Below are 26,575 nucleotides of genomic sequence, written 5' to 3'. Positions count from 1 at the left end.
GAGACAGGCAGCTAAAGCACACAGCAACCAGGAACCAAACACATAACCCACTGTGTCCTGTCTCTAACTTACACTGCAGAGACTCTGAAAGCAGCACAGTAACACACGCATTGCGACGTACAACGCAAAAGGGATTTTTTGCAACTTGGCCTAATTGGATTCACTGCTCTCCTCTATTATATATATATATATATATATATATATATATATATATATATATATATATATATATATATATATATATATATATATATTTAAATCAATGTGCTTGAAAATCATAAAATGTAATTATACTAAAAAAAAAAAAAAAAAATGGACTTCTAGGAGCAGTAACAGCAAACCTTCGCCAGGAGGCAAAACCGATTCGTGGCTTGCCACAATCGCTCAGAAAGAACAGCTTTGTGCAGCAGAATGCTGCTAATTTCAACACGGGTTTGTACGGGCACAACAGCAGCCATCACCAGCTTTCTCAAGAACTGAATTGGTTACGGAGGTGAGAATATTGAACTTGACGTTCTACCAAATCCACCTTCGTTTACAAGTGCAATGGGTGCATGACACTGTGATGGGCTCTGATTAACTGTATTACTGATGTGAGGAGGTGCTTGGCACAAGCTACTAATTACAAACAGGTGCATCCCACAGACTACAAACACTGCTCAATGGGGAGGACCTGGGCTTTCATTCAAACGTAAAATCTGCAATGATTGCAATATTGAACACAGTAATGTGTTCCTCATCCCCAGACACAGACACTCCCAGACCCTGCCACACACCCTTCTCACATAGATCCGCAACTCCAAGTCACATAGCAGTAGCTGGAGAATAAAGTTTCAATGTTACTGTCGGCAATGTTCATTAGGAGTGAACTACCCAATCATTGTCCTTGGTCTGGTCATCCAATGAGAAGAACCGTTATTCCAATCACATGCAAGATCCAATCACGACACAATCCAAGTGTACTCCAAAACAAAGCAAAAATGACAACAAAATATTTGAAAAATCCTGTGCCCTGGAAGCCGAGCCGCACTTGAGCTCTTTCGTAGTCCAGTCAAGATTCAGGGCTTCGTCTAATAGAGATGGTTCTGTAGCACCAGGTAACACAAGACTGACCCTTAGATCAGCTGATCAACAAATCCAAAAAATAACACCACTGCCACATCTAGAACTGTGTGAAGAGCCCAGGTTGGCCGTTGCCCTTCTACTGAACTTAACCCACAGCAGTACAGAGAAGAAAAATGTAAAAAATATCCAGGCATTTCGATCTGATGGTACAGCTGCACTACGGAAATGCCCGCACTTGTCATTTACCAGTCGCTCAGTTTTAATAAGAGCCCACAGTTCTAATACGTTGCATGACTGAAACAGTGCTCTCTCTCGTGTCCCAGTGTATTTCTAACCTCTCTCCCCGTCTGTCTGCTTGCTGCCTGTACGAGTGCTGGAGAGTTTCAGGACACACCTATTCCACTCCGAGGTGCAAGGGGTGAGGGCAGGGTCAGGCGACCAACGGCTCTCGAAAACAGCAACTGGGGTCTACAGTCAGAAAGCAGGGCACGTGCCGACGTTTCACCCTCAAATGATTCCAAAATCCCAGTTTACACAGGACATCATTTTTTATATATTTATATATATATTGTTTAAGTTTGTTGGTTTATGTTTTATGTGCGTGTTTCTGTGTGTATGTGTTCCTGGGAGGGGGGGGGTCTATATCTCACCTCACCTTTCCTTTTCTCTTAAGGCTACTTTGCCAAAAACAAAGGAAGGGAGATTTTATTTGTGTTAATTAGCAGCCACGTTGTATCCAGCGCAAACCCCACGGTCTTTCCCATCCAGCTGAGAACAGCAGATTGTCCAAACCAAGCTCTCTCTGCAGTCTCCCCTTCCCTCTCCCTATTCCCTCTCCTGATTTGAGCTGGGTCAGTAGTCAGGAGAGTTGCAGGAGCTCCACGGAAGCTGGGATGGAGCTGTAAGGCCAGGGGGTGTAGTCACTTCTGCTCCCCCTGACCCTCATCCTTTCCTTCCTCCTCAGGCGTGGCTGTGATGGGGGTGGTGGTGGAGGTGACAGGAGGGGTAAAGGGGGATGTGGTGGCTGCAGCAGTGCTCTTGGGGGTGGTGGAGTGGGAGGGGGTGGTGGGAGCAGGGGTTGTGTCTGCAAGGTCTTTGCTGGCTGCAGCTGTGCTCTTGAGGGTGGTGGGAGCAGGGGTTGTGTCTGTGAGGTCTTTGCTGGCTGCAGCAGTGCTCTTGGGGGTGGTGGGAGCAGGGGTTGTGTCTGCAAGGTCTTTGCTGGCTGCAGCTGTGCTCTTGAGGGTGGTGGGAGCAGGGGTTGTGTCTGTGAGGTCTTTGCTGGCTGTAGCAGTGCTCTTGGAGGTGGTGGGAGCAGGGGTTGTGTCTGCGAGGTCTTTGCTGGCTGCAGCAGTGCTCTTGAGGGTGGTGGGAGCAGGGGTTGTGTCTGCGAGGTCTTTGCTGGCTGCAGCAGTGCTCTTGGGGGTGGTGGTGGGAGCAGGGGTTGTGTCTGCGAGGTCTTTGCTGGCTGCAGCAGTGCTCTTGGGGGTGGTGGGAGCAGGGGTTGTGTCTGCGAGGTCTTTGCTGGCTGCAGCAGTGCTCTTGGGGGTGGTGGGAGCAGGGGTTGTGTCTGCGAGGTCTTTGCTGGCTGCAGCAGTGCTCTTGGGGGTGGTGGTGGGAGCAGGGGTTGTGTCTGCGATGTCCTTGCTGGCTGTAGCAGTGCTCTTGGGGGTGGTGGGAGCAGGGGTTGTGTCTGCGAGGTCTTTGCTGGCTGCAGCAGTGCTCTTGGGGGTGGTGGTGGGAGCAGGGGTTGTGTCTGCGAGGTCTTTGCTGGCTGCAGCAGTGCTCTTGGGGGTGGTGGGAGCAGGGGTTATGTCCGCGATGTCCTTGCTGGCTGCAGCAGTGCTCTTGGGGGTGGTGGGAGCAGGGGTTGTGTCCGCAATGTCCTTGCTGGCTGTAGCAGTGCTCTTGGGGGTGGTGGAGGGAGCAGGGGTTGTGTCTGCGATGTCCTTGCTGGCTCCAGTGGAGCTCTTGGGGGTCTTTTCCCCAGCCACCCCTGGCCCCGGGTCCTTGTCAGGGGACTCGGGAACGTATTCTCGGATCTCTCCGGGCTCCAGGGGGTCCGGCCCGCAGGGGTCGTGCTCGCAGCAGGACAGCCGTCCGTCCAGCTTGGAGATGAAGAGCATTCCCTCACGGTGCCGCTTGCAGAAGGAGCTCGGACACATCTCACAGAACGAGGCGGCGTCCTCCGCGCACACGTCACACTGGTGCCACGGGCACTCCCAGCGACCTGCAGCAACCAATCAGAGACCCAGAAAACACATTCAACGTGACTGCAGGTCCCCCATGGGGATGGGAACACGACTCCTATCGGGTAACAGTTTCACCCGTGCCAGGTTTTATTATTACGAGCTTGATGAGCCGCAGCATATAGTTAACAACCTCCTGAGCATCTTACTAAAAGGCACAGTAAAACCGGCAATGGATGAAACTACTATGCAACGGGAGTCTTATTTCCATCCCATCATTCCAGCAATTCACAGTGGTCTGTATGAGAGGCATGACCCAAATCCTTCAGAAGGAAGTTTGTGCAGTCCTGAACCACGGAAGCACCTGATTGAGATGTGCCTGCTGCAAGCCCTCTCCCTCAGTCTGTCTGCCTTTACAAAGTTTGAAGACCCCAGCTTATTCAAGTGGGCACCGAGTTAAAATTGCAGTTTCTTTTTTTGTACAGAAATGAAAGGGCCGAGTAGGCGTGCATGGCTATAGTCGGTGCTGTCAGAGCTGTGCTCACGCGCTGGTACGTACCGGCTGGCCTCTTTGTGAGGTTCAGGCAGTCTGCGTGGTACACCTTGGGGCAGCCTGGCTTCTTGCAGGACACAATCTGCCCCCCGTCCCCGCAGCTGAAGCACTCGTCCTCACGCTCCTTCGGCACCTCTGACCTGGACCGACGCTTCACCTGCACCTTCTTCTTTAGCTTGCGCCCCTTCTCCTCTGAGGAGGCGCTGGGCTGGTTCTGAGACGCACAGGGAGCGAAGCACAAAGTTACAACCTCTGCCCAGCACTGGCACAAACTGGACTCCCCAAAAAAATTAAAAAAATTAAATAAAAAACTACCTTTGGTCTCACTCCCAGGAAGCCGCTGCAGTTGGGGGATCCACACTTACACACAGTCTTGCCGTTCCCCAGGCACTCCAGGTTGTAGTTGAAGGTGAGCTCCGTGCCTTGTGAAGGAAAGGACACGCATTACGAGCAGGTTATGAGATGTAGGATGTGCGTGCATGTTTCAACTGTAACTGCACGTCTTCAATGTTGAAACCAGTTTAGTTTCGTATGCCTACAGCACAGTGAAGGATGATGTCTTGAAGTGTGAAGCATGCAATGTGTGCATTTGCAAGCATTAGACCCTAACCTGGCACAGGTGTGAACGGCACTGGTTACGGAAGGTTGAAGTGGGAATATTGGTTTGAAAAAGAGGTGGTGGTAGAGGACAGTAAGAGAGAGACGGGAGAGGACAGTTGGTTTGTGTTCGTGTCTCTCACCAGAGGGAATCTCTGCGAGAGCGAAGAGGCCGACCCTGGTGTCCCCGTTCACGGTCCATTTCTGCGTTTCGCAGTTGGGCTGGCAGCTGTGGTTCATGAAGCGGGAGTGGTTTCCTTTCGGGCCAGCGTCGATGACACGATCCTGAGGGGAGAGGAGAACACACTCACTACAGCAAAAAAATACTATCCGGGACAAGCCTTGGGGTACAAGATTGGTGTCAAGGTCTTTACTCAGATTTGCAATCTGCATTTTTTTTTGGGGGGGGGGGGTAAAAAGAAAATAATCTTAATGTTACAATACTAGTAAACAAATGTATAACGAGCATCAAAACAAACATCACTATTATAACACATTTTTTTTTTTTTTTAAATAAGGTATATAAATGATGGTCATTGACAAAATATTTTTGGTTTCTTTTTAATCATTTGATCATTCATCCTTGACCATGAAACACACTTGAGTGACTATGACTGAAGCATATGCACTTAATCACCTAATTAGTGAGACAGTTGATTGGACACTGGATATGGAGTGATTTCAGCTGTTGAATTGCAAGCTTGAATAAAAGCAATAAAGAATATCACAGAAAAAACAAAAACAATATGCCACGTCTGTCAAGAGAGCAGTGCCTTCGTGCAATTGGCATGTTGGAGGCTGGTCTAGGGCAGCGTACTGCGGCTCGCCATCTTGGGTGCTCACAGCCAGCAATTTCAAACCTGGCGAGACAGTATAACCAGACACTGACAGGCCACGAACTGGGAGACGAAGAGTCACCACACCTGCCCAAGATCAACAGATCATTTTGCAGCACTTTCGTGATGTCAATTGTTAATCAGCACAATAAAAAGTCACTGTACCTGCATTTTTGATCACATCTAGTGAATTTTATCCAAATGTAAGTGATACTTTTCTTTTGATGCTCAGTATATAAAAAGAGAATTCAAATATCTTACATAAATGCTACATACCTAAGTGAAACAGAAATCCAAGCTATATTAAAAGTAGATATTGACAGAACTCCTCCTCTAAGGAAAGCACAGCATGCGAGAGGCACTGAGAGCAACACAGAGCAGCACAGAGCAGCAGCAGTGAGAGCTGTGAATGAGCCGGGCGGCAGCAGGGCTCTCACCTTGTCCAGGGTGAGCATGTAGAAGTTGAAGATGTCAAGCTCCTGAGCGTGTTTGATTCTCGCTCGGCACTCCTCTTCATCGATCACCTCCCCCACATACTCGTTCACAAACTCACCCTGGGGATTGAAAAGGGTCTCGTTATAGAACACAATCAAAAAAAAGAATTGCACAAACAACCTATTTTAAACACTGCATTTGCCCCCCCCGCCAAGCTCTCATTTACCAACCCACTGCAGTGTTTTGGGAAGAATGGATCTGTGCTGGTATTTGGAGTTAAAAAAAAATAAATTATACATACACAGGTCTGCAGATTACCTTTTTGAGGTCACTCTTGCAGCGCAAGCCCCAGCCCCTGGCCAGGGTCCTGAAGATCTCCAGCTCTGGGTAGAGGCGCTTGGTGAAGCTCTGGTTTTGGCACCGGTCCCCGGCCTGGCACACCTGGGGGTGGCACTCGTACATCAGCATGCGGTTGATGCACTCCGAGTCCAGGCTGCAGGGATTCTCATCCGTTGCCTTGCAGTTACAGCGCGGGATCTCCGACATGTCTGCCGTGAAGATCTGCACCTTCCCCATCGGCCGGTTCACCTGCGACACAGAGCAGCACACAACTTAAAATCTCTAACAAGAAAACAGCAGCAATCCCCTAATCTAACTGATAAACCATCACACTTATTTACTGAACAAAACCTGGTGACCCCCAATGCAGACAAATATATACCAGCTCAGTGCATTTGTTCAAGTCTATACATTCTACTGGAAACTGGCTAAGACTTGCAGACATTAAACCAATGTGATCCTCAGCAAATTCAGTAGTATAAAAACACATGTGCAACAAAAGCCCAAGAAGATAGTAAGAGAGAGACAGCAATGCTAAACACAGGAAACTGCTGTGCACAAAACACCTTGTGGATAACATTATTTAATATTGGCTGCTTGTATGTTTTTAACCCAGTGAGAGAACAGGACAATGAGTGTAATAAACCTGTGTAGAGGCTGGTCATTGTAACTGGACACTGCTGAAAACAAGAAGAGCATGATCAATCATCATGAACACCAGCACACGATACACAACACAAGCATTCACTGATGCAGCCCAGTCATCCACACAAAGTCCACTGTGCCGACCTTGATGTGTCTGTAAGGAGGGGGTTTCTTGTCGTTTCTCCGGTCCTCCTGTAGCTGCCTCATCTCCTTCTCAGCCTGCAGCTCGTGGAACCTCTTTGCAGCCTCTTGCAGAGCTGGGGAGAGGAACAAACTATAACACCAAGGACAGGGCATGCTGGGAACTGGAGTCCTGCCAAGTCTGTGCAAATGCGTGGGAGCAGAGAAATTACCAAAAGAACAAACATTTATTTATTTTTCACAGAACTCATTTAAAATAATTCTTTGTAAACTGTGAAGTTTCAAGAGGAATGAATACACTTGCATTTTTATTATTTGACAAAAAAAAAATCTCTTTATAAAGTGTGTTCACCTTTAAAAGAACACATCATAAGATAATAATGTCAGTATAGGGCAGAGATGGGCAACTCTGGGCCTTTCTAGTCCGGGGCTTTGTTACAAACATGATCTTTGTAATTGTTAAGGGGACCAGTTAACCTTCCATTCAGGTCCTAAGGAGTAAACTGCTCCATCACTGCTTGGATTCACTAACCACTGTTAAGATTACTCTTGGACTATCCCATGTTACTTTAGATACGGCAGACCGAGACTAGTGCTAATCGTGTTCTATGAAACCAGCCGCATACCCGTTAAACCCGCAGAATGCTCCTCCCACCCCTGGTACAGTGGGGGTTTCAGCGCTCTGACCCGTACCTTTCTTGTAGGTGGGGTCCACGCCCTTGCCCATCTTGTCCTTGTTGCTGGCATCCCCCTCCATGTACGGGAAGACACGTGCCTGGTAGGTCCACAGGTAGTCGTCAGATCCGAAGAAGTGCACCGGGAACTCGCCGATGTCGTGCTTCATGCGCTGGATGTTGGCCGGGATGTTCCGGGGCTGGCTCACCTCGGCAGGCCACCACCTTGGATGATTATTATTATTATTAATGTGATCCATTCAAAAACGCACAAAGCTAAGCAATAGGACACTGCGCAGTTCAGCGCTGGTTATACAGGGATGGAAATAAGACTCATTGCCTAGCAGTTGGATCCATTCCTGACTAACACAGATTTAGACACTCTTTTATACCCTGTGGATGAAACTGCCATGCAATAGGGAATCTCATTTCTATGCCTGTTGTGCTTTCCCAGTCTGGTGAAGAGGAGCTTGCTGACCTGTAGCGCCCCACTTTGACCCACACCACCTCCTTGTAGTGCGGCTTCTTCCCAGCCCGGCAGTCGTTACAGAACCAGCTGCCCTCGGGCATGTCGATGTTCAGACACTCCCGGTGGAAAGCAGCAGGACATGACTCGCAGCACAGCAGACTGCCCCCTGTAGGGAGGGAGGGAGAAGAGCAGGTGAGGAGAGAGGGAATCAAACTGAGCAGCCAGCGCCGGGCGCGTGAGAGAACTGCTTTAACAAAAACACAAAGTACCACCAAACACACAGACACACAGCTAGACAAACACTGCAAGAAAAATACGCTGGAATAGACGTTAGCATAGCAAACCCCTCCCCCAACATATCCCACCCCCACACACAAGCTGAGAAAATACCAGCAAGCAAGGACCCCAGTTTCAAACACCCCCCCATGCTGAAGAATAATAATAATAATAATAATAATAATAATAATAATAATAATAATAATAAATAAAAATCACACACTCACTAACAATTAAGCAATCCCTACAAAACCAGAAAACTGGTTTAACAAAATGTGTGTCCGCACACTTACAGAGAGACCCAGCAAGGAAGAACAAAAAGCATGTAATATTATTTCTCGGGATACATGCATGAACCTCCTAGTCCCTCCAAAGTGCCTGCACTCGCACTCACCTTCGGAGCAGACGAAGCACCAGCTGACGTTGACGTGCTCGTGGTTGCGGCAGCCCTTGCGTGGGGTGAAGTGGTTGGGACACAGGAAGCTGTTGTTGGCCAGGATCACGCTCCCGGCAGCCATACAGTAATCGTTGGCGTGGTACGCCACGGGACAGCGCACGCAGCGGGTCAAGCGTCCTGCGGAACACAGAGACACTGGGACTGAGACTGCTGACTCCAGCTGCTGTGAACCAGCAGGCTGAACAAACAATCAGAGGCTCAGCAAACACAAGAAGCTACAGAGCATGGTCTTTATTTCATTTGCTTAACATGTTAGTACTCCTTTTAATATTACTTTTTTTTTTTTTTTTTACCATTAACCATATAAGCAACGGCACTAGAACACACTCTACATCCCTATGTCAGAACGGACTGAGCTCTCCTACACAGCTACCAGGGCCAATTAAGATCCTTCTCGTCTCCTATCCAGGCACAGGCACTACATCAAAGTTTAAGATTGTATCTCTACAAACAATGTCTAGGCTAGATTCCAAGCCAGTTCCCTTTGCAGCTGAGAGACAGGCATGCTACCTATCAGGGCTGGAAATAAGACTCCCACTGCACAGCAGTTTGATCCATCCCTGTTTTTCCTATGAGTTTAATAAGACACACGTGAGCTTGTTACCTATACACTGTGACTAATCAAGGTTGTATTAAACCCTTGAATGGGTGTAACTGCTATGCAGTGGGTCTTCTTTCCACCCTGCCTGCAGACACTCCTGGGGGTCTTACCTTTGGAGACGGTGGGGTTGGCAGGGTTGGTGATGTAGCAGGACAGGCAGACGTGCAGCGAGCAGCGGAAGCCATGGTTCTGGGGCACGGTCGGGGCGTGCTTGGTGATGCAGTCCATGTGGTAGAACTTGCCGCACACTGGAATCATGCACCGCTTCACGTCCGGCCCAGGCTTCTTGCACACGAAGCAGGTGTGGATCCCTGCACAGATACAAAGCACACAGTACTGTTCGGACAGGACTATGCAAAAGCATAATATACAAAACATTCTCTTTCAACAGCGTGCGCACAAAAAAAAAAAACAGTACTAAATTTGTATCCGGCATGTGGAAATGGAGCATGTAAAAAAAATATATAAAACAAATCAATACTCAATCTATCAGCAATATGGAATTCAGAAGCAGGTATATTTCAAGGAATATTTTTTTTTTGGTGTTCACTGTATCATCACAATGGGTAACTAAGTGTAAAAGCAAAGGGTCAGACAGATGAAGTGTTTAAAGGGCAGAGCCTGACCGGAGGTGCATTCGTTGCAGATGAACCTCCCCTTGGGCATCTCCGACAGGCCGATGCACTGCAGGTGGAACGCCCCGCAGCACTGACTCTCACACAGCAGCAGCTCCCCGGGCTTCTCACACACCTGCCAGGGGAATTACACAATCAGCTATTCAAGTCTTCCTGACCGACCCGTTCTTTCAAACCACTTCTTTCTTCTCGAGCCTACTGTGCAGCTTCTGCCTCCCCATCAACTGAATGAAGATGTGGGAGGAGCTATAACCTGCCACGTTCTATATAGCCGCCCCCTTCATTCAGCCCATTCCTTCTAACCACACCCACTACCCTCCAGTCCCCGCCTCCTCACCTGACAAACATTCTCCTTCATGGAGGCGGCCCCGCCTTTCTCTCCTGGAGGTTTCTTATTGGTCGGGACCTCCAGCTCGCACTGGAAGACCTCCTCTTTCACTGTCACAGGGCTGTCCTCCTGGCCAGAGGGGCAGGCCTGGGGAAACAGATAGAGGAGAGGGGCGTTAGTGGGGAGCAGGGAAGCTTCAGTCATATTCCTAGGATCGGAGGGATAGATGCAAATTATACAAATTGTGTAGAGAGAGAGAGAGAGAGAGAGAGAGAGAGAGAGAGGACAGCGAGAGAGAGAGCGAGAGCGGAGAGTTACCTGGGGCTCGGGAGCTGCCTCACTGGATTCCTCGAGACTCCCCTCTTCCTCGGAGGCGCTGGGGACGCTTTTCTTGTACAACACCGTGGAGGAAACCCGCCTCCTCCTCTTCTTGTTTCGGTCGGGGTGCAGTGCTGAGGATGTGGAGGTACAGGACAGCTGTTAATGGAATCCCTTTTTTATAAATGACATCTATTTGTCCACTGCACACTGACTACCATGTACAAACTAAGGCTAACACCTTATTTGTGAGAATAGTTAAATGTTTAAGCAAAACTCATTAATAATGGATAATGTTTAAACTCTAATCCACTAACACTCTTCACAACTGCTGCCCTGTAAATTGATTTGGTATTGAAAGTACACAGAACAGCACAGCAGTGGAGCTGCAGAGAGGCGAGTCTTACTCACCTGAACAGAGTCCTGGAGACGAGGAAACGCTCTTCTTCGTGGACTCGTCCTTTAAAAACAAAGCAAGAGATTAATAGCAGGCTCCGCATCACGCTTCAGCATTGGCAGCAGTTTCACAATGCTGTGTTCAGCGTCACACACATAGCCTTTTGATTGCGCCGTGTGTGTAATTGTACTTGCTTTACCCTCCTGTGTAGTTTGTTGCACTCCTGCCCTCACCTCTTGCTGTTTTTCATGACTGTCCTGCCCCCCTGCCTCCGCCTCCTCCTCCTCCTCCTCCTCCCTGGTACCTTGTTCACTACACTCCTGACCACCAAGGGCAAAAGTGGAAGGAATGGGACAAAATAACAAAAACAATAAAAATGGGATGTATTTTCTTATGGAGCAGAATTTCTTAAAAAAAAAAAAAAAAAAAAAAAGACAAACAACATTGCATGTGAACCCAAACTAACCATCCTCAGGGAGCAGATTGGAAGTGGTTGTCTGCTTGAATAGCTTGTAAACACCCTTAGAAGAGTTTCCCACAGTAAATCTGCATGCTAACTCTGCCGCTTCCTCCCCATGCTTTTTATATCTACCTTGGTTTGCCATGTTTTTCAATATGCTTTACCATAGCTTACCTATGCTTTATTACACTTTGCTATGCTTTCACTGTGGGAAACTTTTATAAGGGTATTGAGTAAATTGGATAGGATGTACCTGTAAAGAAACTATTTCAAACCGTGGGTCTGTATCACTGGATGGCTGGTGGTTTATCAGTGTGTTAATGAAGCACCACGGCAGGTCAGTGCCACCAGCACGTGCAAATATGAAGTCAGTATCTCAAATGGTCTCAGAGATAGGAGGCTCTGCCAGGCTAGAAGCATCGGTTTTGACTTGCTGAATGCCAGAACAGGAAGTTACCTTTTGGGAGCTGCGTGGCTTTTTCTTTGGAATTAAGATTGACTCCACGTCGATGGTCCACTCCAGAATCTTTTTAGTGGGTTTCCGAAGCCTCTTCCTCTCTTGGCACTCTATATATATAGATATATATTAAAAAAAAAAAAAAAAAAAAAAGAAAGAAAAGTGTTTAACTATTTCAAAAGGCTTCCCCTGTACCTTTCCTTACTGCGTTAACATGAAGAGGGCTATTCTTCCAGTGCACTGCAGCCAACAACAGCCCACAGGCACTTTATAAAACTGATGGGACAACACCAAATCAAATTTATATGAAAGAACGCTACTGGGATAATGCAACAAAAGTACTTCCCATGTCAAGGTGAAGAGGAGATGCACTTCATTAAAAGCCTACCATGTAGAGAGAGCACATTCCCAGTGTTAAACTCTGCTGACTGTACCTGGAGCGGTTTGACGGTACATTCAGCTTCAAAAGCTCGGTGGGGGTTAAATAAATCCTGCATTGGAACCCATGCATGCTTACATCAGGTACAGCTGTTCCAGCCTTTCACAAGCTCTCACCTGTATGTAAATGAACCCATGCTTACATCAGGTATGGCTATTCCAGCCTTTCACAAGCTCTCACCTGTATGTAAATGAACCCATGCTTACATCAGGTACGGCTATTCCAGCCTTTCACAAGCTCTCACCTGTATGTAAATGAACCCATGCTTACATCAGGTACAGCTGTTCCAGACTTTCACAAGCTCTCACCTGTATGTAAATGAACCCATGCTTACATCAGGTACAGCTGTTCCAGACTTTCACAAGCTCTCACCTGTATGTAAATGAACCCATGCTTACATCAGGTACGGCTATTCCAGCCTTTCACAAGCTCTCACCTGTATGTAAATGAACCCATGCTTACATCAGGTACAGCTGTTCCAGCCTTTCACAAGCTCTCACCTGTATGTAAATGAACCCATGCTTACATCAGGTACGGCTATTCCAGCCTTTCACAAGCTCTCACCTGTATGTAAATGAACCCATGCTTACATCAGGTACAGCTGTTCCAGACTTTCACAAGCTCTCACCTGTATGTAAATGAACCCATGCATGCTTACATCAGGTACAGCTGTTCCAGCCTTTCACAAGCTCTCACCTGTATGTAAATGAACCCATGCTTACATCAGGTATGGCTGTTCCAGCCTTTCACAAGCTCTCACCTGTATGTAAATGAACCCATGCTTACATCAGGTATGGCTATTCCAGCCTTTCACAAGCTCTCACCTGTATGTAAATGAACCCATGCTTACATCAGGTATGGCTATTCCAGCCTTTCACAAGCTCTCACCTGTATGTAAATGAACCCATGCTTGCTTACATCAGGTATGGCTGTTCCAGCCTTTCACAAGCTCTCACCTGACTCTGGAGACTGCTGCCCGGGTTCCAGGGAGCAGGGCTCGGGAGAGGCAGGGTCCAGCTCTGTTTTCTGGGTCTCTTTTGCAGGTGACAGGGCCTCTGGGGGTGGAGTCAGTGTATCTGGGGGCGGGACATGCCCATCCTGGGGCGGAGCCTGTTCCTCTATGCCGCCTGGCCCCTGTGTGGACAGTGCATGGTGCTCTGGGGTTGCAGTGTGCAGCTCTTCTTGCGTAGACGTCACCAGTGAAAGCGGCTCGCTTGCTGCTTCCCTGCTGTTCTCTTCCTCTCCAGCCTAATGAATGTAATCGTACAGGTGAGTACAAGACTTCTTCACCATCGCTGCTTTTACACCCATCGCTGACGCCAATAGCAACGAAACTAAACTACCCCCCCTTCCCCCTCCTCCTCATCATCATCATCATCGTCATCGTCATTAGTTTCTACTTTTATGTCCCTTTCGGTCACATTTTTTTTTTTAATTACATGTTTTGAAATTTGAATAGTTTGTGTAAACTCTTGGAGTTGGAGAAGTTTCCCTGCCATAACTGAAAAAAAAAAAAAAACAACATAACTGCATTAAAAAAAAAAGATATAGATAAGAAACTTCACATGATACAACCACACAAACAGTGACTGAGGGGGATATGAACACATGATTCATCCAATACTGGCATAAGACAGATAAGACCAGTGAACAAGAACACAGGTAAAATGACAAGAACATTTCTATCCATCTATCTACAATCGCTCTAACCTTGCCGCTCTGCTCAGACCCTTTTCTCTGCTTCTTCTTCGCTCCAGTCTCGCTCTCCTCAGTCCACTCTAGGAGTCTCTTGCTGGGTTTCCTACGTCGCTTGCTTTCTGAGTGTGCTGCGTGGTTACAGTATGCAAGACAAATCTCTTAAAATCCACTTCAATCCAGCAGATTCTACATTTCCTCTTACCAGTAGAACGAAGTGCTGTCTTCGTTTCAGAATCATTCTACTAAGAAAGCCTATCCTAGTTACTCTTCAAGTACCCAAATCAGCAAACGGGAGCTTCCAAGGGGCGGCGCACAATTGGCCGAGCGTCGCCCGGGGGGAGAGAGGGTTAGGTCGGTCAGGGTGTCCTCGGCTCACTGCGCACCAGCGACCCCTGTAGTCTGGCCGGGCGCCTGCGGGCTTGCCTGTAGCTGCCCGAGAGCTGCGTTGTCCTCCGACGCTGTAGCTCTTGGGTGGCTGCATGGTGAGTCTGCAGTGTGAAAAAAAGCGGTCGGCTTGATGGCACACGCTTCGGAGGACAGCGTGTGTTAATCTTTGCCCTCCCGAGTCAGCGCAGGGGTGGTAGCGGTGAGCCGACCGTAATAAATAATTGGCCATTCCAAATTGGGAGAAAATAATAAAAAATAATTGGCAACGACTAAATTAAAAAAAAAAAAAAAAGTGGATGTGAAATGCAGATCTTGGTCCTGGTGTTTATACAGTAGTAACTATACACCGTGTTTAGTATTCAGTATTTATTCCAGACACACATTACTGTTGTAACACATGAAGTCTCATAAACATTCATATAAATATTGTACGTCTTCATTTTATACTCTATTGAAGTGCTTCCTGTTACAGGTTATCGGAGTGGTTACCAACATGCCAAATAGGATTTTTAATTTAATTCTTAAACGGGATCTAACAGGGCTTGTTCTCATCATACAATGTTTATAAAAAGAGAAGGCCCCGTTACCTGATAGCGAGACATCCTTCTCCTCTCCGCCAGCCGGAGGTGTCTTATTGGTGTGCGTCCGAGCACCTGCCAGCTTGCCATCCCCTTTCTTTGGTTGGGAAGCCTTGGCAGGTCCCAGGATGTGACCCGGACCCCCCTTACAGCCCCCGCTCAGCTCGAAAGGCACCGCCGTCTCTCCGCCCTCAAGCTCCTCCCCCCCACACTCTCCCTCCGTCCCGACTGCTTTATCAGAGCCCTGGTCAAAATTCTGCCAGCGCTTCTTAGGGGCCACGCAGTCCTCGGGGGCCCCAGCTGGAGACTGGGTCCAGGAGCGTCCCCAGAGGAGAGAGGAGCCCCCGCCTGGTTTCACGTCGCTGTGCGCTCGCGCGCAGTCTTTCCCATAAGCGTGCTCGGCCAATTCCAAAGGCACGTTGTTGTGACTCCGCCTCCTGGCTGCTGCTGTCGCTGAGCCTTTTCTGAAGCGCCCGTATTCATCGCGGACCTTCATAACAACGCTGCTGCTGCTCCTACCAGCGTCGCCCGAGCCGCCTTCCCCCCCCTTGGGGTTCGCCCGTTTCTGTGAAGGAGGCCTGGGTCGGGCTCGCTTGATGTTGGCGCTGGAGCTGTTTCCCTGGGTTGGTAATGCATCACTGGGAAGCTGTGTCGGTACCGGCTCCTGCAGGCTACTCTTCCTGTTTCTCACCCTGGTTGTCATTTTTGTCCCCCAGATAGCTGGGGTGATCTCCTCCGATCTCTCTTCATGCTTTTTATTTCCTCCAGCGTCAGAGAAGAGAGACAGCCCAGCGGGCGGTGCGTTATATTTTGGAGGGGTGTTGGGAGGGGTAGTCTGAGGGATGACGGGAGGTGTACTGGGAGAGGTTCCAACGCTTTGCCCCACGACCATTGGAGACCCTTCCTTTGCCCGGCTGTCATGCATGCCCTTCCACAGCATCAGCCAGGTGCTGTACTTGTAGTTGGAGTCTGGGCTAAAGGTAGAAGGCTTGCCTGACCCGCAGTCCTCGTTCTTCAGAGAGTGGAACGAGAGGACGTGCTTGACCACAGCGCTCTGAATGTCTGCAGGGTTGAAGGAGGGAGAGGGGGAAGAGGATGAGGAAGGGGAGGTGCAGGAGGAAGAGCTTTCCTGGAGGCCGTTTTGCCTCTTCACCAGGGCAGCCACCCGGGCCATTGTGTCCTCCGACAGTGGCGCCCAGTCACAAGGCTCTTTGAAATCCAGCCAGCTTTCTCTCTCTGGTTTTGTGAGGGGCCCATTCGGGAGCGCAGTGTTGTTTCTCTCTGATAAAGCGGCGTGCATTCCCCCCGGGGTGCTCTGCTGCGTCAGGTCTTTGCAGAGTGTCTGTGAAGTGTCGACTTTGCCCGCTTGTTTGCAGCTATTTGCGGAAGCCAAGCTTTCCGTAGGACCTTCAGCGGATGCAAAGTTCTTCTCCGCCTCCCCGTTTGACAATTCAGAGTTTCTACAGCCAATAATGTGCTTGTCGGCTCCTGCCTCCTCCATAGCCTTCAGCGCCCTCGTCGTTAGTCTATTGCTGGCTGGGAGGCACCTGGCCCGCTGGCTGCTGATCTTCTCAGACAAATCACACAGTCCTGCACTCGCGGGACACAACAGCGAGCCCCCAAACGAGCTGTTCTCCGAGTCCGAGCCTGTGCTGGCGGCATCGCCGGCCAACCCTCTCGGCAGCCTCCTCACCGAAACGCGCCTGCGTCTCTGCCGTGAGGCAAGCTTCCTGATCTCCGGCGTGGGGGTGTCCAGCGGGATCGGGGGCGGCTGGACCGGCTCAAGTTTAGGGGTGCGTTCTGAAACCTTTGGACAAAGGATCCTCGGTACAGAATCGATATCCGAATAGGGGCAGTCAGCAGGGGGGGGGTCATCGGGTCCAGTGGAGACTGCCTCGGCCACAGCTGTTGCCTGCTTCCTCGATGTCTCTGCTTCTTTAGAGGCTTTGCAGGAGTCAGCAGGCTTCTTTCGGACCCGCGGGGTCTTGGTGCCGCCCTCCTTCTTCCGATTGGGCCTTTTGGGTGGAAGTGATTTTCCATTGGGCAGCTGCGCTGACGACAAGGGTTCGGGGGGCCCGGCAGGACTCTGGGGGCTTGTTAGAGTTGTTTCCTCTTCTTTCACAGATGTAGGTTGGAGGTCAGTAGTCTTTGCAGAGGAGCTGCCGATGAATTTCCTCTGTGGTTCAGGAAGAGTGGCCTCTGCTTCGACCACACTGGCCTCCCAAACTGGCAAGAATCGAGTTGGGATCTAAAGAGGGATGGAAGACAGACAGACCTTAGTAACCAGGTAAGCTTTAACTAATGACATTAACAAATTATATGATCAAACCTCCAAATATATATTCTTTATAAAACCTCTTATTCTCAGCAATAATTTTTCACCCTTAATTTAAAATTACCATGCATTTAAAATTAAAATAAAATAAAAACACACATGCAACAAACATAAAGCAAGATTAAGATTATTTGAATAACAATTTTGCCATCGCACGAGTGGGCTTTTCTTCTTGAGAGAGAGAGAGAGCATGTATTATCTTCGTATTGTAATTAATACTATTTTCTTTACTGTGTATTTGTAGTTCTCTTCCTTCTGCTTGCCCCTCCTGCGCAGCACAGGCAGATCTTCGAACTGGTGGCGCCCCTCGAAGGGGAAGGTGGCTCTCCCCACCACCCAGGCCTGGTCCAGGATCTCCCCATACGTGCGAACGAAGTACTGGCGGCAGGGTCTGCGACTGGGCTCTGCAAGCACAGGGAACACAGCGCGGATTAGCCTACAGGGCGCGGGTACAATCACTGTGACACTGGGCTGCAAGTGAACAGCGTGACGCAGACAAGCAGGGGGGATTTTAAAGACTAGAGGTTCATGAGAATACTTTCAGACTGGACATCTGCATCATTGCATGCACAGCATAGCATGAACGTACAGTACAGATTAAGTAATTTTAAATGCTCAAGTGAAATGTGGTCTTGGTCTTGACCATTTCCCAATGTGTATCAGCTGGAGTTACTCCAGTTTCACACTTCTTCTGAACAGAGAATTTACAATTACAGCTCACCAGAAATCCTGGAGTGGTTCATAATGCTACGCAAAGGGAGTCTTAAATTCTTTCCTGGACAAGTACAGTATGAAACAATTCTGCAATCATTTGTGTTGCTCCTGGGTGAGGCTGGTTGGGCATGCACACACACCATTTCAAACTCCCTGCAGTACCCAGACACAGAAGGAAGAAGGGTTCACAACCAAAGCTCATCACCAATCCGAGATCATATGCACAGCAGTTTTGCTCTACCTACATATTGCATGTAGCAGTACAGTCTTTTCCAGGTTTTACTATGAGACTTTGTGTGTAAGTAACTTTTGCGGAATCCCCCATCGGGACTGTAGGAGCTGGTTCTCGTGACTGGCATGGCAGCCCCTGCTGTGTTCACTGTAGCGAGGAGCCCTACCTTTCATCCTGAAGTAGGTGTTGAGCAGCGGGTCACAGCAGATCCTGCATGGCCACCAGGGCCGGCGGTTGAACTTGGCCCACACCAGGTCTCCAAGCTCGTACGCCACCGGAGTGGGCTTCTTCTTCGGACTGCAGCCCTGAAAGCCAACGAGAGGGAGAGGGGGGGGGAAGCTGTCAGCAGCTCCACAAGTCCTCTTACAGCAGCACTGGCACTGCGGCACCAGCTTATTGCAATAGCACCAAAACCTATTACCAAATAAACATACAACTGCATTTCCACCACATCCAGATACCAACGACTGCAGTGCACGAAACACCCTACAAAGTGCACACTACAACATGTATTCAGGGCTTTCGAGATATCTCTACGTGATCATTTGGCTTGCCATAGAGTTTATGTGTGCTTTTAACCCCGGAAAGCAAAACAGACCCCATCAGAAACTTGTATTTTTTTTTTTTTTTTTTTTAATACACCATTAACATAAAATAAAATATTATGTTTGTTGCTTTTTTCTTCACCAAATGATAAACTACACCTTTGAATGTTCCAAACATTATTTTACCTGCAAAACTGTCTGATTTAACCAACACATTTCTTCTGACATAATAAAAGCCAGAGCTGTCTCACGCTGCAAAAGAAGGGGTGTGCCTACTGCCTTACAGAAGCACTCACGACCGTCTGAGGATACGCAATCGTCTGGATTTGGTGGGGGTTGACCTTTAACCAGGGGTGCAAATTGTTTTGAAAACTGGTGCTAAACGGTTTTGAAAGTTTAGCACCAGAGCCTGAAATTACTTGAAACTCAAATGAGGCCAGTCTTTTTCTGCCACCACATTGTCAATTCATCATTAAAACTAGACCTGGTATCTGCAGTCCATCACTCTACAAAAACATCATCATCATCATCATCATCGCATAGCTGCACCATGACTTGCAAAAAACCAAAACCATCATTTAAAATGTGTGGTTTTGATGGATTTCCACGAAAATCAGCAGAAACCAAGTTCATGGCGAACTTTGTAATTCTGCAAAATCTGATCCAAACTGGATCATCAGATCAACCGAGTTCATCCCCATCTCTGTACCATGCGAAGGTTTATCCAGTACACCGGGGCAGCAACTGGCTGAAAGTAGGACTGGCCTGGCATTCCGTGACCTTGACCTGGGGGTCGAAGGTTTCCCTGCAATCTTAGTATTGCAGGTCACTGAGGTTACCTTTGTGAGTGTCTTCAATGGTCTACCGGCACAAAGACTGACAGACAATACAATTGAACTGCTCTGTGCACGTTTCCAGAGAACAGACTTGATGTACTTTTTGCACCAAAGCTGTTATAGTTAAAAATAGGAATAATTCTACAGTATATGTAAACACAGTAACACCATCCTAATCTAAAAAGGTGTCATCCTAACACTGTCACTGTTAAATATACAAACTCTTTCCACTTGACAAATGCAAATGTCCAATCTTAACCTGCAGGTGACAACTGGCCTGTTTTTTTTTTTTTTTCACTTCCCAGTCCTCACAAGAAAGTCGTATCCTCCACCACTACCTTCTAACTGAGCAACAAACCACCTGAGCAACTAAACAGCAACTAAATATCACCGCAAAGATCTACAGGCCACCCCTGGGAATTTCATTAAGCAGAAGTACCACAGACATGTATACTGGCCAGCACGGCACACCACACAGTCTGCATGCTAGCCTTTGATATTTGTCTATGGTACTTCTGCTCATAAAGATCCAGAAGGGATGGCCTATTGATTGAGAGGCCAGCTGACTTTTCAGATGTCATAGAGTGCATTCCAAAGCAAAGAGTTCTCCAGGCTCCACACAAGCTGCTCCAAAATAAATCAATAATAACAATAAACTAAAAAAAATAATAAACCCAAAATAAAAAGCTTACAGAATTGGACTGAGGGGTAGCCGATGTGGCCTCTGTCCTGTCCCTCGGCTCTCCTCCCTCACAGCCGTTCCCTAAGTCCCGGGACACTTCCATGTCGCTCCCCGAATCTTCTGCACCACTTCCCAAATAATCTGTGGCGCACGTGGCCATGTCCTTTAATGCCGCAGAATGCGCGTGGATCCCAGTTGAGCTGGGCTCGAGTGTACTGGTTTTACTGGGCACCTCTGGGCGGCTGTCCCGATTTTCGACAACGACTTCTAGAGTTCCGGATTTGCAAGAATTCCCGGCGCTAACCATCGTTTTCTTTTTGTCTGCCTTTGCTTTGTGTTTCAGTACTGCAGCAGTGACGCTGTCCCCCTCCTCCTCCTCCTCCTCCTCCTCCTCCTCCTCTCGCTCACCACCACGCTGTGTTCTCATCCCAAGCGCAGTCGGCTTTAAGGGCAGGCAGCCGTTCGGGATTGCGTCTGCATTCAAATCTGGAGTCCGAGGAGCGGGGCAATTGTTTTCTAAATCATGATTGGATAAAGTGTCCGCCCCACTATTAAGGAGTGAAGAGGAGGCAATATGGCAGGAGACCGACTCGAAATCTGCCCCCTGAGTGTGCAAATCATGGGGACCCTGCTGCTCTCCATCTTTGAAACCCAGGTCCGGCTGGCTAACCATGGAGGCGAGGTCCTGCAGTCTTCGAAGAGGGATGTAGCACGAGGAAGGCTCCTGTGGATCGAACACGTACGACTCTCCGTTTTTAAAAGCAGCGGCCGTCGACAGCTGCATGGCGCACGCGGTGTCTAATCCAGCTGCCATGCCATACCCTTTTCCACAGGGGGCGCTGTTGCCATCTGGTCTCTGCGGTTTGAGTGGGTCGGAGTAAAGAGTCAAAATATCTCCAACACTCCGTTTGCATGTTTGATCCATTCTCTCATGGCTCCATCCTGTCAGAATAAAATAAAAAATAAACATTGCTTTACTCCAATAGCAATTAAAATAGTTGGCCGTCTTTAAGGAATATAAAATAGTCGCAATTGTTAACTAAAATACTTTTTTTTTTGGTTGAAAAAAATAAAACAACATTAGACTAAAAATGGTTCGACGTCTGTAACAGTAATGCAACTACCATCAATTAAAGTTTATTGAAACTGTATGTGTACTGTTATTGAAACTACAGGTAATTATTTGTATTGGTTAACTACAAAATATACGTTACCTTTAAACAAATTATTTATTATATATATATATATATATATATATATATATATATATATATATATATATATCCCCATTGATCTTACTTTCATTAATTTGATTACATGTTGTACAGTTTAACTTTAAACCTAACAGATATAACAATTTCTAGATCATTTTGGGGAAAAACAGGATTCTGCACGTTACGTCAAAGCACAGCGACTAGACTGACTGAGCAAAAAAAAAAAAAAAATGTGTCGGACTAGCCTGTGTTTGATCTAATTATAGTCACCGTTTCACAAAGAGTTCTTTAATTAATGATTTAACAGCATTTGAATTACCTTGAAGACCACCCTGCACTAATATCACAATGTTGACACTCCGCTCCCGTACGAACACGCACAGACAGACAGACAGACACACACAAAAACACGATAGGTTAACAAATAAAAAAAACACACCCGAGTTTAAAAACTCAACTGAAATCTTACCATTTACACCTCGGACACAATAAAACCAGTTGAAAATCGTTAAAAATGTGCAGTGTAAGGTTATTTTTTCCGGATTTGTGAAAGCGGATCTGTGCGGCAGTGCGACTAGGCCCGGGTGCTGCGCTCATATCTGTACTTAGAGAAGCTCTCCACCGGCAGCCACTGCAAAAAAAAAAAAAAAAAGAAAGCGAGCAACTGCCCGGCGAGGACTTTCTGACTCACACTGCCTTCATTATAGCACCGGCGCAGCCTTGCACTGCATGCACAGCTGCTGCTTTTTCTCTTGATAAACCTTTGCACTGCTATTATTATTATTATTACTATATATATATATATAATTATTATTAAATAAATGATTGTTTCGTATCTGCCGACCTGCCCTGATTATACTACAAACCCTGGCCCTGGCTGACTCTCTGCAGCAGCCAATCCGGCTCGCTTTCCCATCCCCCCCCCTCCCAAAGTCTCGGTATCTATCACTAAATCCCTACAGCTCACAACTGCTGCAAGAAAACGCTGTCAAAATCTGAGACAACCACCTGAACGGGTTGGGTGACACCATAGTCTATTATCTTGAAGCCCCCCGGGTGCCTCTGCTCGTCTCCCTTTCAGTAAAACGCATTTATTGTGTGTGCTTGTCAGATACACCCCCCCTCCTCTTCCTCCTCCTCAAACTAGTATAACCATACCAGCACAAGCGCGCCATTTCCACTTGTCCCCCTGTTCCCAGGCAGGGCGTCACTTCCTCCATCTTAGGTTACAAGTTTGATAAGAAATATTGTCCAAATTTAGGAACCCCACTTGAGAAGTTCAAGAGCATGGCAGGAAACCCGGTGTCTCCCCGTTGCATGGCGTGCTGTGGGCTGCGTGTGTGGAAGGTAGCATTGCCCGCACTTCCCCTGCCCTCTCCGAGTTTTACTCAAAATGGAGTCTGTTCTAGATTTGAGACTGGGGGCCACAGTGATACCGAAATGTCGAGAAAACTGAATACTTGCGCTGTATTACAATATAACATCGTCTGCTTCACAACGCTGCAAAGAACGTCTGTTTTATTACTCGATTTACACAACGCCCTTTTGTGCTGTGTGTGCAAATTACTTCTCCCACAACAAGACCCACAGTTTAATATGACAGATTATTTAGGCATTTCATTCAACGTTTACAAAACGCTGGAGAGGAAACAATAATTGACATTGCAGCTATATTTTTTATTATTATTATTAATAATAATAATAATAATAATAATAATAATAATAATAATAATAATATGTTTCAAAAGAACAATTCACTGAGGCTGCTGCTATGACGTGCTGTTTCTGTATAGTCTGTATCATCCCTATAATTTTTAAATATAAATATATAGCCCCACAGACGTCTGCCTCAATAACAACTCGAACCCAACACAGTGGGTAGTAAAGAGGTCCGTTATTTTAAATATTCATGCGCGTTCTTTCTTTTTTTAACAGTGTATGCAATTTGTTTAAAATCTTTTTTTTTTTTTTTTTTTAATACCTAACCATTCTTCCTTCTTGGGTCCACCTACAGGCTGCAAGATGCCTGGTTCTGTACACAGCAAATTCAGTTTACCAACACGAAACAACATTTATGCATCGTACTTTTTTTTTTTTAAAAAATGTTGCTGGGTCAAAAACACATGTAAGTTCAATTCCAATTCGGGAGCGTGTCTGTCATTAAAAGCGAACGCAATGCCTTTGTGAACGCGGCGCGTCTGTGTCTGCGCTGCCCGAGTCGCAGATAGCACGGCCTGTGCAGCCTGCTTACCTGCACCCCGTTTCAATGACGGCTCCAAATGCACGGGGAGTAAAACAAATACACACATGTTATTAGTTTCAAATAGTGATTTAGCATTATGCTTTGGTATTTAAAACATAAAGTGCTTTTCAAAAAAGGAAAGTCATAAAATAAACGGTTCATAGTTGAACAGTCGACTCATGTTACAATGAGGGTGATTGTAGCCTCACATACACATAGTATCAATTACACGCCTATCAAATACCATTACTGCAGTCTGCGCTACAGTTTGGGGTTTCACTCGTAGTTTTAAGTAACGTGGCGTGTTACAGAAGGATTATACTATCATATAATTAGTCATTATTGTTATTTAAGAAAGCCAGATTTTACACTGCACTGAGATCAGATATTTTGATTTTTTTTTTATAGTACCGTACCAGGGTAAATGCGTGTTAAATTAAACGATAAAAAAACAAAATAAGCACGATTTACTAAATTTCCATTAACGGCCGCTACCCAGGCACGATGAGTAGACGGTGTTTGTTTCTGTAAATAACAACGCATTTGTGAGGACATTCAGACTGGTTTCACTGTGCGCTCGGAATCTCAATGGCATTGCTAGCGTCCTAACACATTAGGCACAACACGCAGATTAGATTGTTAATGTATGTCATTTATACAATTCATATTTCTGTTTATATATATATTTTAAATGAAAACGAAGTACCTCTTTGTGGCACAAGGTCGATAGCTGTCGACATATTTAGAGAAATATTCAGAAACGTGAATGTTTTTATTATTAAAATATTTATTGTATTTTATTTTATTATTGTGGAAAATAATGCTCTGTGTTCCCTACAAACATATATGCTTCAATTTTTGGCAACCAAGATTTCTGGCAAGGTTTAGTCATGTGTCTTGCAGTAAAGACTTGTAAAATGCTTCAGTCTCAGCCTTACTTTTTCAATCTTCTTAAGAATCCCATGCCCTGCTGCTCTGCCAGTAGTTAGAGTTCTTAATTCCAGTATATTCGTGTGTGTGTGTGTGTTTTAGTCCCACATATTTCAAACTGTATAAGCTAAACAAGATAAGCTAGCTGTCTGAACAGGAGAGCCAGTGACCAGGCTTCTCATTGTGAAGTGCTAAGCCCAGTCGGACAGGAATACAAATAAAGTATTCAAATTGTCACCTGGAAGGTGTATGCCAAACTGTTTTGGTAGGAGCCGTACACGCATACACGCACGCACGTGAACACGCGCTGGCATCCGTTTCTCTTGCACACGCATTGACTAGTGTGTGCACACCATCTGCACACAAAGCTGCTGTGCTGCTGGGTTCAGGTGTGGGGGATGGAGGCAGGGGAGATGACAGAACTGAAGAGAGAGTCAGACCTGACTGACAGAGAATGTCTAGCTGATGAGCGGTGCTGCTGTGGCCTGTTTTCAGGTACTGCCAAAGACTGGACTGGCAGTGACCAGCGTTGTATGTGACCTGAAGCACAGACAGCAAGCAACCCAGGACATGCACATAACCTGCTGGCTACCTGGTGAGCCAAGAGCTTGCTGTGCCAGAGCTGGCCTGCTGGAAGAGATTTTCACACTGAGACAACACACACACACACACACACACTGACACACACACACACACACACACACACACACACACACACACACACACACACACACACAATGAGACTGCATGACATAAGCAAGGTGACTGCATGAACAAATGTGAAGCATCCTCATGATGATAAAATGCCCAGCGATAGCAATGCACACAGTAAGTTTCCGCCATGAGAGCCTAAGAAGAAAGCGAGTGTTGTGACATGTTGTTTGTGAAGTGAGTTTGTGCATCGCGGGCTGGTGCATGCGTCCATGTTATTGACAGCGCTGTGCGGGCCTCTGCGGGCCGTGTGCTTCAAAGATGAGAAGGTGCTGAAAGTTCCAGCAGGTGGAGGTGAGCTGGTGTCCAGTAAGAGGAAGGGCCCGGAGCACACGTCTCCTGCTTTCTTCAGCACAGCTTTATTAGATTCGTTTTACAGTGCAGGTGGCAATCGAGCAATTTAAAATGAATGTTTCATGCCACCTGCATTGCATAGTCGCTTAAACCGGCATTACCAGCTACAACCAGAACAGCGCAATAGGGGGCCCGCCAACATTGTGACAGTGTGTTGTACTTACAAAAAAAAAAATAGTTTTGTTTTGTCAAATGCAATAGAAAATGCACAGTGGTGAGAGTAAGCAATGAATATTTCATTTACTTACAGTCCTGGCATTTCCGCTTCCTGGTGGCTTCTGACTGGCTGAACGCTGAGCAGCTCACTCCCAGTGCTTGTGATTCAGGAACTAGGCAGATTGCAATGACTCTGTACAGGCCCATCTCCCCCCTTTACACATTATTAATGAGCTCCCTTTTTCTATTGGCCAGAAGGTGAGAGAAAAGAGGCGGAGTAAGATTAAAATCCCTGCCCACAGACAGGGAAAGAATGCTAAGATGGGCAGTCGTGTATAGTATAGCGCAGTCTCTACAGCAAGGCAGTGAAGCTTTTGGGATGTACAAAACATTGTGACACAAGATAAACCTGGGCTCACAGTCTGTGCAATCCATGGTAGCACAAGGTTGCACTTTATCAATAGGACACGGTGTGCCCTTTGAGCCTGCGTCTGACGAATCAGGACTATCATGGGATAACGCATTTTACAGTGTAGCTGCCTGTTTGTTTCTCTGCCTCTTTTCCTCCTCCCTACATGTGTGCAATGCATGGTCTACGAGCCTGGCTCCTCCCCTTTCCCCACCTACCCATGACCGTCATCTGCCTGACACAT

The 26,575-nt window shown here is 47.1% G+C and overlaps 1 protein-coding gene across 6 annotated transcripts; it reads right to left on the bottom strand.

The window, feature by feature from the left end:
- Positions 1-259: 259 nt before the first annotated feature.
- Positions 260-26,127, bottom strand: LOC117431641 (histone-lysine N-methyltransferase, H3 lysine-36 specific-like). 6 transcript variants are annotated; one of them, XM_058997169.1, is made up of 25 exons: positions 22,688-23,246; positions 21,999-22,160; positions 20,326-21,257; positions 18,419-18,557; positions 17,538-17,710; positions 14,981-17,219; positions 14,019-14,134; positions 13,265-13,556; positions 11,870-11,979; positions 11,186-11,272; positions 10,967-11,015; positions 10,556-10,689; positions 10,247-10,384; positions 9,901-10,024; positions 9,385-9,585; positions 8,611-8,790; positions 7,950-8,106; positions 7,491-7,696; positions 6,801-6,913; positions 5,991-6,260; positions 5,675-5,791; positions 4,545-4,686; positions 4,120-4,226; positions 3,811-4,018; positions 260-3,292 (listed from the first exon to the last, which is right to left on the bottom strand). In XM_058997169.1, exons 3-25 carry the CDS (start codon positions 21,238-21,240, stop codon positions 1,986-1,988), a joined length of 7,524 nt encoding a protein of 2,507 aa, XP_058853152.1. In that variant the 5' UTR covers positions 21,241-21,257; positions 21,999-22,160; positions 22,688-23,246; the 3' UTR covers positions 260-1,985. The 6 variants fall into 6 exon arrangements, with proteins under 6 accessions (XP_058853152.1, XP_058853154.1, XP_058853153.1 ...); XM_058997171.1 differs by lacking the exons at positions 21,999-22,160; positions 22,688-23,246 and adding an exon at positions 26,015-26,127; XM_058997170.1 differs by lacking the exon at positions 21,999-22,160 and having other exon boundaries at positions 22,688-23,247.
- Between the last annotated feature and the right edge of the window lie 448 nt (positions 26,128-26,575).

The sequence above is a fragment of the Acipenser ruthenus genome, chromosome 23 (genome assembly GCF_902713425.1).
Source record: "Acipenser ruthenus chromosome 23, fAciRut3.2 maternal haplotype, whole genome shotgun sequence".
Lineage (NCBI taxonomy): Eukaryota > Metazoa > Chordata > Actinopteri > Acipenseriformes > Acipenseridae > Acipenser > Acipenser ruthenus.
The sequence above is the reverse complement of the archived record's forward strand: the minus strand, read 5'-3'. Positions and strand labels throughout refer to the sequence as shown.

Bases quoted from the DNA above. Each gene is read 5' to 3' on its own strand.
- LOC117431641 (XM_058997171.1), bottom strand. From the start codon at position 21,240: ATGGATCAAACATGCAAACGGAGTGTTGGAGATATTTTGACTCTTTAC. The intron at 11,273-11,869 runs GTAACTTCCTGT...CTTGGTGGTCAG, and splicing joins AGCCACGCAGCTCCCAAAAG to GAGTGTAGTGAACAAGGTAC. The intron at 9,586-9,900 runs GTCAGGCTCTGC...GTATCTGTGCAG, and splicing joins CTGCAACGAATGCACCTCCG to GGATCCACACCTGCTTCGTG.